This window comes from Anastrepha ludens, chromosome 5, assembly GCF_028408465.1.
Source record: "Anastrepha ludens isolate Willacy chromosome 5, idAnaLude1.1, whole genome shotgun sequence".
In the NCBI taxonomy this organism is placed as follows: domain Eukaryota; kingdom Metazoa; phylum Arthropoda; class Insecta; order Diptera; family Tephritidae; genus Anastrepha; species Anastrepha ludens.
Genome location: NC_071501.1, coordinates 77,834,179 through 77,848,579, shown reverse-complemented (window position 1 = coordinate 77,848,579; position 14,401 = coordinate 77,834,179). Strand labels below are relative to the sequence as shown.

The 14,401-nt window shown below is 35.5% G+C and overlaps 1 protein-coding gene across 1 annotated transcript in view; it reads right to left on the bottom strand.

Moving 5' to 3' along the window:
- Positions 1–2,087: 2,087 nt before the first annotated feature.
- LOC128864764 (adenylate cyclase, terminal-differentiation specific) overlaps positions 2,088–14,401 on the bottom strand; it is a 29,938-nt gene continuing 17,624 nt past the window's right edge. Inside the window, exons 4-6 of the mRNA XM_054104522.1 lie at positions 9,264–9,529; positions 5,319–5,454; positions 2,088–5,255 (exon numbers count right to left, since the gene is read on the bottom strand). Coding sequence (XP_053960497.1) covers positions 4,582–5,255; positions 5,319–5,454; positions 9,264–9,529 — 1,076 coding nt within the window. The 3' untranslated portion in view covers positions 2,088–4,581. The remainder of the gene's footprint in view (positions 5,256–5,318; positions 5,455–9,263; positions 9,530–14,401) is intronic.

Sequence of the window (14,401 nt, the reverse complement as noted above, 5' to 3'; positions counted from 1 at the left end):
TGAGTCGACTTCGAATGGTAGATATTTTTTGTGAGGAGCTTTTCATGGCAAAAATACACTTGGCGGTTTGTCATTGCCTGTCGAGGGTCGACCGGTATTAGAAAATACGTTTCTATAATTTTGCTGTTTCATGCAGGGAGATTCGAAAAAAAGTTACCAAAAAAATTACTCGGTTTTTTTTTTTAATTTTGTATTGGAAAAAACTCTCAGCGAAAGTCTTATGAGGAAAAGCCGCACGCCGCCTTGACTTGATTTCCGCAAGGAACGAGAAGAAGAGGCAGACCATTGATAACTTGGCAAAGGACTATCCGCAATGAAACTGGAAAATCGTTTAATGAACTGAGATTTATGTCTAGAAATAGAAAGGTTTGGAAAACTTTTGTTGAATTCTTAAGCTCCTAAAGGAGTATGAAATAAGAATAATAATAAAAGAACTTTTACATTCTTTTGTTATTTAACTCAGAATTCAAAGCAAAAATATTTAAACAAAAAAAATTGCATTTTGAACTCTTATATTTCAGAAACTACTAAATATTTAAAAAGTATTTTTTTTTAATTTTTTCTCATAAAATACGAAAATACGAAAAATATTTATTTTATTTCCACTTCGACCGACAATTTTTTGACTTACAATTCAAGCCAAAAAAAAAAAAAAAACAACATTCACAAAAAAAATGTTCAACTCTTATAACTCGGCAGCTACTCCATATTTTCTGCCTCTCTTTTGCGCACTTTATGCTACTGTACACGAAAGTATATTTATAGGGTTGTTCAATAGGTGCGCTTCAACTTCTTTCCGATAGGGAGGGCGAACGACGCAATATTTTTTATTTTTCGCTTGTCATTTGTAAACTTCATTAGTATACATTTCATCATGGAACGCTACACACTTGAGCAACGATTGCAAATTGTGCAAATTTTTTATGAAAATAATCGTTCTGTTGCTGCTACCTTAAGAGCATTACGGCCATTTTACGGTCCATTTAACAAGCCGTCCCGTTTTGGGGTTATGTGAAGTCATTGGTCTACAGTAAAAAGCCGGCGACGATTTGTGAGCTCAGAGCCAATATTGAACGTGAAATTGCTAGAATTTCGGCCGATTTATGCAAAAGAGTGGTCGAAAATTGGGTTCAACGATTGGACTTCGTAAAACGTGCCCGCGGTGGTCATGCAAAAGAAATCGAATTTCATACTTAAATGTATATGTTCAAACTCGATAATAAAAAAAAAATTAGTTAAAAAGTCAAACTTCGCAGTTTTTGACATTTTTTATATATTCACATATGTATATGAACACCGATGTATCAAAGCTAGGTAGGAAGTCCGAGGGATGCTTGGATTTCTATATTCGTCTACCTCAACACGGTACGACCCTGTCTGATACTTCCCCAAAAATTGCGAAACAAAGCTGGCTGTGAAAACTACTTCTCAATTGTCAGAACTTTTTAGACGTCAATACGTTTTGAACGCACAAATCCCTTTCTCAATCTCAGTAGACTGGATATTCACTCAAAATTAGTGGTCGTTGCTTAATAATTTCTTGACTGCATTACATGAAGCCAGATTACATAGTGGCTGCTAGGTGCGAACTCTGTAGTAGTTTCCGGTGTACGAAGCAGCTTCTCTGCCACTAACCGACATTAGGTAAGTAAATGCAATTCTTGGTTTTCCTGCGGACTTGAAACATTTTTGGCATATAATGGTTGACATTTGCTTTGTTTATGGGGGGATACACCCAAAGCTGTAGGTAAAAAAATTCAAAATCAACGCGGTTTGCAACTTGCACTTTATTTTATCAAAATTCAATGATTATGAAACTGCATCCTTGAAATGTTTTTTTTTTTTTTGTTTGTGTTTTTTTCTGATTAAAAAGTGTGAAATTTTGATGGAAATTTATTGATTTTCTTTTTAATTTGCACAAAGTTTGAAATTTCGATTTATACGGTTTTTGTAGGAGAATGAACAGCTACAATTTAAATAATAGTGGACTTTTTTTGTGAAGGATACACCTAACACCGTCAGTAAAAAAAAAAATTCAAAAATTAAAGTGGTTTTTGATCGCTTTGAAACTTGCTTTTTATTCTATCAAAATTCAAAGGATTATAAACCTGCGTTTTTACCAGGTGTATGCCTATGAAACGATACTATTTTTTCAATTTCAAACGTTTATTAACAAAAAATGGTTACAAATTTAATCTTCAAAATAATAGCCATCGCTAGCGACACATTTTTCCTACCTCTCAGGCAATGTGTGGATGCCACGCCAAAAAAATTGGCCGTCTTTGGCCGCAAACCAATCATCGAGCCATTTTTTGGCTTCTTCGTGAGAATTGAAGCGCTGCTCGGAAAGTGTGTGGCCCATCGATGCAAACAAATGATAATCAGAAGGCGCCCATTGTCATAAAAAAAAATTACTTTGAGACGCTGATCGGCACATTCTGGGCGTTTTCGGTGTATAGCGCTGTTCAAACCGGCCAATTGTCGTTGGTAGCGTGCACCGTCAACTGTTTCACCTGGTTTTAACTGCTCGTACCAAATCATACCACGCTGATCCCAGAAAACACACAGCATTGCCTTGCGGCCGAAGCGATTTGGTTTGGCCGTTGTTTTTGGCTTGTGGCCGGGCGGACCATACAATCGTTTACGCTTGGGATTGAAGTAATACACACATTTTTCATCACTTGCAACGGTTCGATGCAAAAAAAACTTCCTTTTGAACCGGGAGAGCAGCATTTCACAAGTGGTTTTTCGATGTCCGCAAATCGTAGTTTGAAGGCATGAAATTCGACATTTTTCAGAACGACAAAAATGCATTGCTGTATGTAATGTAACAAACAATTAATTAAATATTGTTTACAGATGACAGACGAAAAAACAAGACATGTGGGAAGGTTTAAAAATACTCCTAGCGACATCTATGGACTAATAGCTGAAAGTCTCACTTAATAGGTATATACCTGGTAAAGCAAAGTTTAAAATTTCGATTTACATGGTTTTTGTGGGAATAAGAACTACATTTTCCGAAAGAAAAATACTAGAACTTCCTAAGAAATAAAGAAATTGTCAAGACCTGTCAATATTTTTGCTGTGATACGGTTATTTAACGCAGTGTAGTTCGTCGAATACCTAGTTTGAGTGCCTCGGGAAATCGTATGCTAAAGAGAGCAACAAAAATTCAAAATTAGTAAAAGCCCCAATGAAGGGCTCTATATCAAGTTAAAAGGACGAGGTGGTGTTTAAAAATAATATGAATTTTTTTGTTGAAAAGCGCTCTTTTATTTACGTTTTTAAGCACTTATCAAATCGTGCTGATATTTATGCAAAATAAGAATCAAAGTAATGACGCACTTAAAGGTTAGGTAAGGTTAGCCAGGTTGCTTGTCTAAGACAAGGCACTCGGTCTATTGCGATACCTGCACTTGATTTCCATCTCCCAACTAGCCTCCCCAGTGAGAGACTTTGCAAATTTCCCCGGTCTTCGATCAAATAATCGCCCAAAATATTTGGCACGGCTTCTTTGAAGTGCAGGGTAATCGCAGAGGAGATGTTATACCAACTCAATTTCTTCTTCAATGATACTCAAAACTATAAATAAAAACTATTTGCGAATAAATTTTGGGTTTCAAAAATTTCTTCAATTCAAATTCCATCCCATTGTACTTTAACGCTGTTGAAACAAATATAGCCGTTACTTATATATAGATGTGTATATATTTTTTGTGTTGTTTTAATTTTTGCTAGCTAATTACACTTAACTGTAGCCACTGAGTGTGTATTTCTAGTTTTTTATTTTATTTTTTGTTTATATTTTTGTTAGACTAGCCACTGAGTCTAATTCTAGGACTATTTCAATTGAACTAAACCTAACTTTGTATGCTGCCTTCTTTACTGAGAAGTTTCCATACATTTAGCTTTTGAACATATTAAAAATTCAGTAATTGCATTTAATTTATTTACACTTACATTTATTAGATATTTGATTAGTAGGTAAGTATATTCGCTGTTTTAGCTGCTGCAATTCAACGGACTCTGCATGCATACGAACACTCACGCACAACAGCCAGGCACCCATATACAGACTCATGCGCACAAACAATACATACAGACATGCACTTTTGATTTGAATTGATTTCATATTGAAATTATTTTACATATTTACTTTTTTATAAAATTTTTGTTACAAACAATTCACTTGAATGAAAGACTTTAATTTTTGCTGCTTTTGATTTACGTAAAATTTGGGTTTCCACACCCACTCTTTCCAGTAGCTGCAGTAATTTTAATCAGTACCTTTATGTACATATGTATGCGTGCATATAAATTTTTTAAATCGAAGCATTCTCTCCAACATTTGCAATCGAATGAAATGCTTTCCCTCGAATTTCTTCAAATTAAAATTATTAAGTTTTAGTTTTTTTTTTCTTTTTTTTCTTCTTATTTTTGCCTTTCGCATTTTGCATTTCGCCAATAGCTCATTGCATGCCTCAATAGCCACGCAGCAAGGCAAAGGCAACTCAAAGTGGTGGTAGCCTGCGACGCCTCGTCATCTGCTTACACTCCCTCCTCTTCTGCTCAGCGTAGTTACCTTGCAGCCAGCAATTGTTTAATTGGCAACGCCGCTGCGACAGCTGCGATAACATCGGCTTCCGATGTGGCGGCGATGCTGTGAGCATCGGCGACGCTGGCATATGTCGCTAAAGAGGATGCTGTCATTGCTGTCAACGCTGGCTGCATTTCCGCACATAAATTAACAAATTTCAATTCGTGCGCTCCTTTGCATTTCCGCTCCACGCTTTCATCGTTTTCATTAACATGCCAATGCTGTCGACATATTTGTTCTCGTTGTTGTTGTTGCACCAGATGTTTTTGTTGTTGTTGTTTTGGAAAGAGTTGCATTACCGATTGATATCCTGAGCTGATCACGTGCTGGCCTTCACTTGAAACAATTCGCTTTTCAAGCTGTCGCCGCATCAATTGTCTCTCTGTCTTTCCCTGCTGCTGTTGCTGTTGGTGTTGTTGATGCTGCTGCTGAAGACTTTGTTGTTGCTGCTGTTGTTGGCGTTCTACGGTTTTTCTTCGTTTTTCTTGTTGTTCTTGCTGTTGCTTGAAATTGTTATGCAGCCATTGTTTGGACACGAACAATTTCTGCCACATATGCAACTGTTCCAGACAACCGCTGGCTACAACCGACGCCACCACCACCAGCAACAATAAACTGGGCGCATGCGCCACTATATGTGAATCCGTTTTGCTGGCTGCATTTGGTTGAATGAAAAACGATAAGATTTTGGTAACAAATATTTCCCGGAGTGACATACCTTGCACTGGATCGGCGCGCGAATTGCTGGCGTAAACGGTTTCGCGCGACTCTAAGACGGGCGCTTTTTGTGGGCGATCGCCCTCGACGGACTCTTCGTTGCTGCGCCAATACAAGGTGGACAGAGAGGCAACACACTAAAATGAAGAATAAAAGAAAATCGGTTTTAATAAGTAATGCTTTTGCTCTTACACACATCCATACATACATATAATACGCATGCATGCATGTGTGCGTATGTATATGTGGGGAAAAATGCATTTCATTAATGGGAAATAACCGATGCGACCAAACGGAAAGCGGAAATAATTTCTTATACGACTCATTAAGTCTTAATTAATAAAGGGGATGGAAAATTCAGTTCATTCTCTTCTTGGTTACGCATTTCTTTTTCACAGATTTCATTGAATATTTATGAGCATTTGTTTGTATGTATAGCCATGCCTATATACCGAAAGTCGGAGTGAAAATCAGACACGTTAAAATGTTTGACATGCTGGACAAAATGAAGAAACAGTTTAATAAAATTTGTTTTAGATATTTTTATCTTTGCATACATGACAAATGTGATTTGTATACTATAATATGAAAATCAGATAAAAGGCGCTCAAGATTTATTAAAAACAATTTTTTTTTGATAGCGTTGCCACCTATATTTTATTGACGAAATAGCAACATCTGACAAATTTGATTTGTATACTATAATATGAATATCAGATAAAAGGTGCTCAAGATTTATTAAAAACAAAACTTTTTGATAGCGTTGCCACCTATATTTTATTGACGAAATAGTAACGTCTGACAAATTTGATTTGTATACTATAATAAGAAAATCAGATAAAAGGTGCTTAAGATTTATTAAAAACAAAATTTTTTGATAGCGTTGCCACCTATATTTTATTGACGAAATAGTAACATTTGACAAATTTGATTTGTTACTATAATATGAAAATCAGATAAATGGTGCTCAAGATTTATTAAAAACAAAATTTTTTGATAGCGTTGCCACCTATATTTTATTGACGAAATAGTAACGTCTGACAAATTTGATTTGTATACTATAATAAGAAAATCAGATAAAAGGTGCTCAAGATTTATTAAAAACAAAATTTTTTGATAGCGTTGCCACCTATATTTTATTGACGAAATAGTAACATCTGACAAATTTGATTTGTATACTAAATATAATAAGAAAATCAGATAAAAGGTGCTTAAGATTTATTAAAAACAACATTTTTTGATAGCGTTGCCACCTATATTTTATTGACGAAATAGTAACATTTGACAAATTTGATTTGTTACTATAATATGAAAATCAGATAAATGGTGCTCAAGATTTATTAAAAACAAAATTTTTTGATAGCGTTGCCATCTATATTTTATTGACAAAATAGTAACTTGCCACAAATTTGACTTGAATACTATAATACTCGTATGGATATCAGGTAAAGGTGTTTGAGATTTATTAAAAAAGGAATTTCAGTTGGTGTTACCACCTATTTACATCAGAACAGTTGTGACAGAGTGGAGTGTCGCCTATCTAACCCAGCAGGTGAGCATATTCACTCCTCAAGGCGACGATCTCTCGCCACAACTCTGGGTTGTTATGCTTAACGACTTGCTAGAAGAGCTGGAGAAGAGAGGATGATGTGGCACTTATTGTCAGAGGGAAGTTTTTGGACATTCTTATGGAATTGATGCAGACATCTCTAAATCTAGTTGTAAAATGGGCCGCCTATTCACTCTGAACACGGAGCTCGCCTTATTTACGGGGAAATATAAACTACCTTTAGCTTAACCCCCCCTCAATGTCTGCTGCCCCGTTGGTGCTCTCTGACGGGGTGAAGTACCTAGGACTCATCCTTGGCAGAGGGCGAACGTGGAAGCACAACTTTGAGGTGAGAATCAGGAAGGCAGCAGTAGTTTTTATTGATGTAGGTGCGCTATCGGCAAAAGATCGAAGAAACCAGTTAAGAAGCGGGAGAGGATCCAAAGATCAGACCTCATTGAACTCAGTGGGGCGCTGGGGCGCTTCGGAGCACGAATATTCTAGCGCTTAACGCTATGCTGAATGTGATCCCCGTGGACATCGCAGGGAAAACTCCCGCTACACACGCCGCAATCAGATTGTGGTTTTCGGGTCATAAGCTAGTATATAGGTTATTTCGGATTAAAATTTTGATTATACGTCGTTCAAACCTAATAATTTTGAAGATTATTTAAACAAATGTTTGTTTGTTCGTGAGTTATTTTATGTTAATTCAACGTTCGTCTAATCGTCTTAGCTCAAAGGCTTAACTATTCTCTGCATTTAAAGTGTAGAAATTGCGTTTCTAAAGTACATGTACTAACTTTACATTTCTAGCTATTAGAAGTAAACATTGGCATGCCCGACTGCCTACAGTGAGTCTCACAATCACCCTATCTGCTACTTTGAACTAAGTGGATAATTGAATAGTAAAGTTCTCTCTCAACGAACAAAACTAACACTCCACAAGACTCTCGTGATGCACGTCCTAACGTATGGCGCAGAAGCTTGAACGATGACAACATCCGATGAAGCGACGCTTGGAGTGTTTGAGAGAAAGATTCTGCGTAAGATTTTTGGACCTGTGCACGTTGGCAACGGCGAGTATCGCAGGTGATGGAACGATGAGCTGTATGAGCTTTACGATGCCATAGACATAGCCCAGCGAATAAAGATCCAGCGGCTACGTTGGCTGGGTCATGTCGTCCGAATGGATACAAACGCTCCGGCTCTGAAAGTATTCGATTCGGTACCAGCTGGTGGTAGCAGAGGTAGAGGATGGTATCCTCTGCGTTGAAAAGATCTGGCGGACAAGGACTTGGCTTCACTTGGTGTGCCCAACTGGCGCCGGTTAGCACGAGAAAGAAACCACTGGCGCTCTTTGTTAAACTCAACCCAAGTCGCGTAAGCGCCAATTAAGTTGAAGAAGATCGGTATAATTATAATGATATATTTATAATAAACTAGAGAGCTGATAGATAGACAAACGGACATGCAACGGAGCGCATAAATGTCAAAATAAGGATTTCCATCACTTAAACTATTTCTTTTTATTTAGTAAAAAAGTTATTCAAAAACAAAATTGATGATTAATTTTGCGGCACTTTGTATTTGGTTCTTATACTCGAAAAAAAAAAAAATTAAACGATCTGAACTTTAGTTGTGAGACTTAGTAACAGTTTTCTGTTCTGGACACAAAAACTCGCCAATTACACTGTACAATAGCCAAAGTCAAGCAAACAACTGTCAAAGAGAAAGCGATGTAGATCAAGGGATAATGCAATTTTTACATTACATCCATTTTCAACACTCGTACAGGACTAAAAATAACAAAAAAATTATAACTAGTTTTTGGATTTTTTCAGACTTTTGGTCTTTAAAAATGATTAAGCCATGCGGCATGAAAATTTCTATTTTTCAGATGTATGCACATATTAGAATACATTTGGGAAGATAGTGAGTACGATTGCCTGCCTCTATAGTGTTAGAAACAAAATAATGTTGTATTTTTATCCGCTATAGAACTCCTAGTGAAATTTTCCGAGAAATATACTTGTGAAAAATTTAAACTCTCAATCGGCCCTTCAAACTAAATATTTATCAAATTTTTTAAAATTAAGGCCAAAATTATCCATACGGGTAAGAAATATGCAATAAAAATGTTCTACGAAAATACGCGGTATTAAATTTTTTTATAGACACTCACTGACTTTATTTAAGGGTAATGTAACTTTATACGAGTTTTTTTTTTCAAATAGGGACATTTAGGGACGAAACGACAGGTGTTGCAGAATTCTGCAGGTCTTTCTTTTTCTTAATTACTTTACTGCATTCTTGTTCTATTTTTTTTTTGTGCCATTTTGTGGCGCAGTGTTATTGCACTGCATTTGTATGTACCTTGTTTTAAAGAGTACTAACCTTTAATTTCATATCGCCGTTTCGGAAATGATGCTGCTCTACTCGGAATTGCAAACCCAAAACGGACGTTTCCAAATTTTCCCGACCGGATATGATGGTGTCGTATTTTCGCAAAGCACGCGGCTCAGCTGGATCACCATTCACATACCATGTGAGCTGGACAGCAGGTTTCGAACGGCCAACGGTACAATTTATTCGTACCCAGTCGCCAATTTGATAACGCGGGCGACCGCCGGTGATTTTGGGCGGACCTTGATCAGGCAAAGCTAAAATTAAATAAATGAAGATAGAGGAATATTATAAGAAATATAGTTTTAAATGATTGGAAAAGTTAAAATGCAGAAAAAAAGTAATTAATAATTAATAAAAAATATTTAAAATAAACAAATAAATAATTGGCGCGTACACTTCTGTTAAAGGGGTATTCTAGTGTAGAATTTTGAAAAAATCGAAAATTTTTTTGCATATTTTCAAAGTACAGAAATTAAGGAATATGTCATTAAGAGGATTTTTTTTCAATTTTTATTATTTTATGACTTATAGCCTTTTTGGTGGCATGGCAGCGGTTCCGATTCGACCGCTTCAACTCAACTTGAACGCGTTTTTCTCAAAACGACCTTTTTTCGAGCTGGTGGTAAGGATATCTCGAGCTCTAATACACCGATTTAATTCAAATTTGGACAGGATATTCTTTGTACATTCCTTCATCGGATGACCCTAGCTCAAAACTATAACTTTTTATTTAGTATTTAAAAAAATCCGAATTGTTGGAAAAATATGGAAAATTTTTTTTTGTTTTTAAACAGCCGCCATGTTATGAACAATTTTTTTTTAACTTGTCCAAGGCTCATTCGATAGCGGCATTCATAAAAATTAAGAATCCGTTTGGTTATTATTATTCTGATCATCAGGAGGATTGGAATCATGCACACCAGGACACCTGCTTTTTTTGGACCCCCTATTTTAACTGCGCATCATTTTGTCAATTTTAATTTTTTTTTGGGTAAGTTTTTAGTGTAACAATTACTAATCAATAAACAAATGATAAAAAAATGGATGGTACAACAACAATATGATATTATGGGAATGCTTTTAGTGTTGTCTTCAAGTACTTAAAACATAAATTTGAATTAAAAAAAATGGAATGAAATCGTGATTATTTTTATGCAATGATTTCCTGTGACGTGAGACATGGATCAAAGCTACAACTTTGTTCATCAAATAACTTCGACTTATAAGAGTTTCGTTGGTTTTCCTAACTCATTCGTAGTCGCACTTCACTACTGGAATAACTTCACACAGATCCTACAAAACTGGAATTTAGGTTCCCTTGACTGTCTGTAGTGTGCTCCAAAAACAAAAAAAATGGAGCTCGCGTCAACTCAGCGATTGCTAGGTATGATCGCGAAATCATTCTGGATATACCTGTATTGGAGGCGCTTGCGACAAATCTAAGCTTAACGGAGCATATCTCTAGAATATTTCGTAGAGAATACGTGCTTCTTTAGGCATCCACGCGGTGATTCACATTACGGCTCAGTTGTAAATAAGATTTAAGGACATAGGATGTAGATATATAGTTTTAGATGGTTTAATAAGTTTAGTTCAAAAGTTACATGAAGTAGTTTTATAGTAACTGCGTAATAACTACAATGTTACATTATAACCAAGTTGAAGCATAGAGTCACAACGAATTTCTTCCATTTGGGTCTGTCCTGCGCCCATCCCTTAACTTCATTCCAGCTAAGGCGCATGGCATGGTTTTTTGGCTCCGGCAGTCGTTCCAGGGGTTCGCTGGTCTTTCTCGCCTGCGACTTCCTTGAGGTTTCATATGAACTTTAGCGAATTCATATTATGATCGATTCAAGTCGACAGCATAAATTCTAAAACACATCTTTTCATTTTGTCGTTATTTCTCTGTTTTCTTTCTCTGCCGATATACTTCTATTGGCATATATTATATTAGAAAGTCTGTTATCTTATACTGGGTGATGCGTCAGATTCTTACAACTAAGTAGATGCCTATGCTTGCCAAAGATCTTCATCCCATTTTTGGCTTAACGGCTTGGATCAAACTCTCTAACAAAGCAATCCAACAAAGATCGCAACCTCAACGGACTTTATTTATTTCGAAATAAAGAAAGATACAGCTTTTCAGTCAGTAGGTCTCGGTATAACCAAGTTTTAATAGGGACAATGAGATAGAATTGATGATGTGGTTTGGCCCAATTTCCGACCTCAAACACATCTATGTGTTATTGTCGCAAACAGAACCAGAAATACAAAAATATAGTTCAGAGAAAGGCCTTACAATTCTCAAAATTTATTGTATGAAAGTACAAGTTTTCATTGAAAATAAAACAATTTGTACTTTTCATATGAACACACCTATTATTTTGAACCCAGCTGTACATAGACACAAACGAGCACCCTAATAAAACAAAACAGAACAAATGACTTAAAAAGCATAATCGCTTTTTGAGCTAAATTTAATTAAATTTGCAGGTTTATTTTATCGAAATTGTCTTTACCTTCTTCTATAGTAATGAAAATCAAAAGGAGGAAAAAATTTAAATAAACTGGTTTCATTTTCATAAAAGTTTTAAATTCAACTTTTCTGCACAAACTCGATTAACCGCAATACCAAACTGCATGAACAAATTAAATCTCCGTTTTCAGTTCAACAGTGCAAAAATTCAAGAAAGGCCAAATACAGGTAGAGCAGAGTAATACCTATAACAACAACGAAAAGTGCTTAGGGGGAACAAGAGAAAAGTAAATTGGCTCACTACCAGACAAATTGAGTTATAGCCAGTGCAATTGGAAAAACCACAGACGAAAGAATAATATTGCAAAAACAAAAGAGAATAAACGAATAAAAAAGCGCATAAAAGTATAAAGAAACGAAAGAAGGAGGGAAATTCGGTTCATTTCTTTTGCTAGACGCATTTGCCCTTAGTATACTAAAGCAAATTAGTGTGAGTCTCTAGAAACTGAAGAGAAATATGATTGAATTTGTTGCACCAAAAGGACATTTTTTACAATATGTAAACCCAAAGTTTTTGGATTTTATTTTTTATTCCTAGGGATTCAGCTAAGTGCAAATTTCGTATGTTCTGTCTATCAGATAAATTCAGTTCTTAAAAAAGAATACTTCTAATCTGAAAGACGCACGCAATGACGATAAATGTTACTGAAGTCAATCATCTGCGTAATGAATTCTAAAAGTGCAAGTTATTACTTCACAGAAAGGTAACAGCTAACTTAACAAACTAACAGAACAGAGTTGGTAGCTGAACAAAGTGACAGAGTAAGGTAACAGAATAAGAGTATTGGCTTATACATTACGGACAAAATTCATGTTATTGATTAACAGAATTTAAATGGAAATCTCACGAAAAGTGTCAGTTTGAGAAAAAAGCAGAACAATAGCAGCAACCAATTTAGGAATACGAAATATGTGTGGGTTATATTATACCATAGTTCACAAATTATATTTTGAACAATTTTTAATTATTTTTCGAACTTAACCGAAAGTGGAGATTTTCACCACATTGAACTAATTAGAATTTATAGTTCCTATTAGTAGGTACGAATTAGTTACTAATAGAATAGTAACTAATATACGGTTAGTGCAGAGGTTGAGTAGTGGCATAAATAGTGCGCAGTTGATATAAAGGCTACCAATTAGCGATTCGTAGACATCGCATAGACATAATTATTATAACACAAATTGGGGGAAATGCTCAGCCCAAATGCCTATTATAGATTTTGTTTTACCCGCTGTATTAATGAACTAAGAAAGCAATTTTTGTAAGCACGCAAACTACTTTTTTTTGTTTTTTGGTTTTCTGACGGTATTTTTTTTTTTGTTTTCCAGCAGCAGGCGTCGCAGGCATAAAAAGTAGGTAACTCGATCCGATAATTTTCAGGCGTAACATTTAATCTCAATGTTTTCATGATTTGCAACGAACATTTGCTGCTATTTATTTATTTTTTGCTCTAAATATCTGCGCATTTGCCCCCTTTTGCCTCTTCTTATTGCAAATAAATTTAATTTTTTTATTGCATTCTAGACCTCCTTCGAGTACAATAAGAAATGTTTCTGTTTATTTGATTGTCTAAATTTTACGCAAAACTTTATATAAAATATGGAAAGAGCTATTGAGTGCATCAAATTGCAACTAATATTTGAAGCGGCTGTTTGTCACCAACGCCTGAAACGCGTGTAAAAAATCGTAGGTGGCGCAAAATTAATCACGCTATTGAAAATCTATATTTTTTGCAACTGGTGCCTTACGTCAATCACATTTGACAGCTGCAGTGTGCAAACAAATGGCAATGGAGTTCGTAAAAACAAAATTGAATGATTAATTTCGCGCCACCTTAACACATTTTCCCGAACATTTTGGGCGCTTTGAGCTTCACCTGTGGATTTGTCCACATAGTTACATTAATTCATTTTTTCAATTTTTTTGTAATTTTTGAAAAAGCTGTATCTCAGCTAAATATGGTTGTACTGGAGAGCCATAAAACTAAATAAATAAATCCTAAGCTTTAATTCGTTCGTGCAAAACAAAAAAAAAACCGATGATGACTTCTTATTCAGGTCGAAAAGTTCACAAATAAACACTTGGTTGCTTTTTTGCAGTATTAAATCAGCCTTGAGCTTACAAAATCGATACGAAAACTTAAAGTTTTAAGACCACTAAAACAGTTCCCATCAAGCATTCAATCTGTTTTTCATAGTCATTGAGATATTCTATGACATTTTCGAGCTCATATATCGGGCTCTGAACCGAAAAGGAAAATAAAATGCAAACTTTGATTTATCATCAGCAAATGAGCATTTAAAAAATTTAAGAGTGTGTACAAAAACTTAAATAAATATTCCTCGCTATTCCTCTTTTACATAAATTGAAAAAAAAACAAGGAATCGCTTTTCATACTGTTTTTCTTTTTTTGAACTGAAAATTCTTAGGCGTCGATGGACGGGAGAGAATGGTGAGTAAAATTTCAAGGCCATGCAACGTTTTGGGCATTTTCGTTCTGCGAGAGAGAAAAAAGATATAACGTAAAGGAAAAGGAGAGAGAGAGCTATACCTTATATATGTGTATATCTTAGATACACTTTAGGC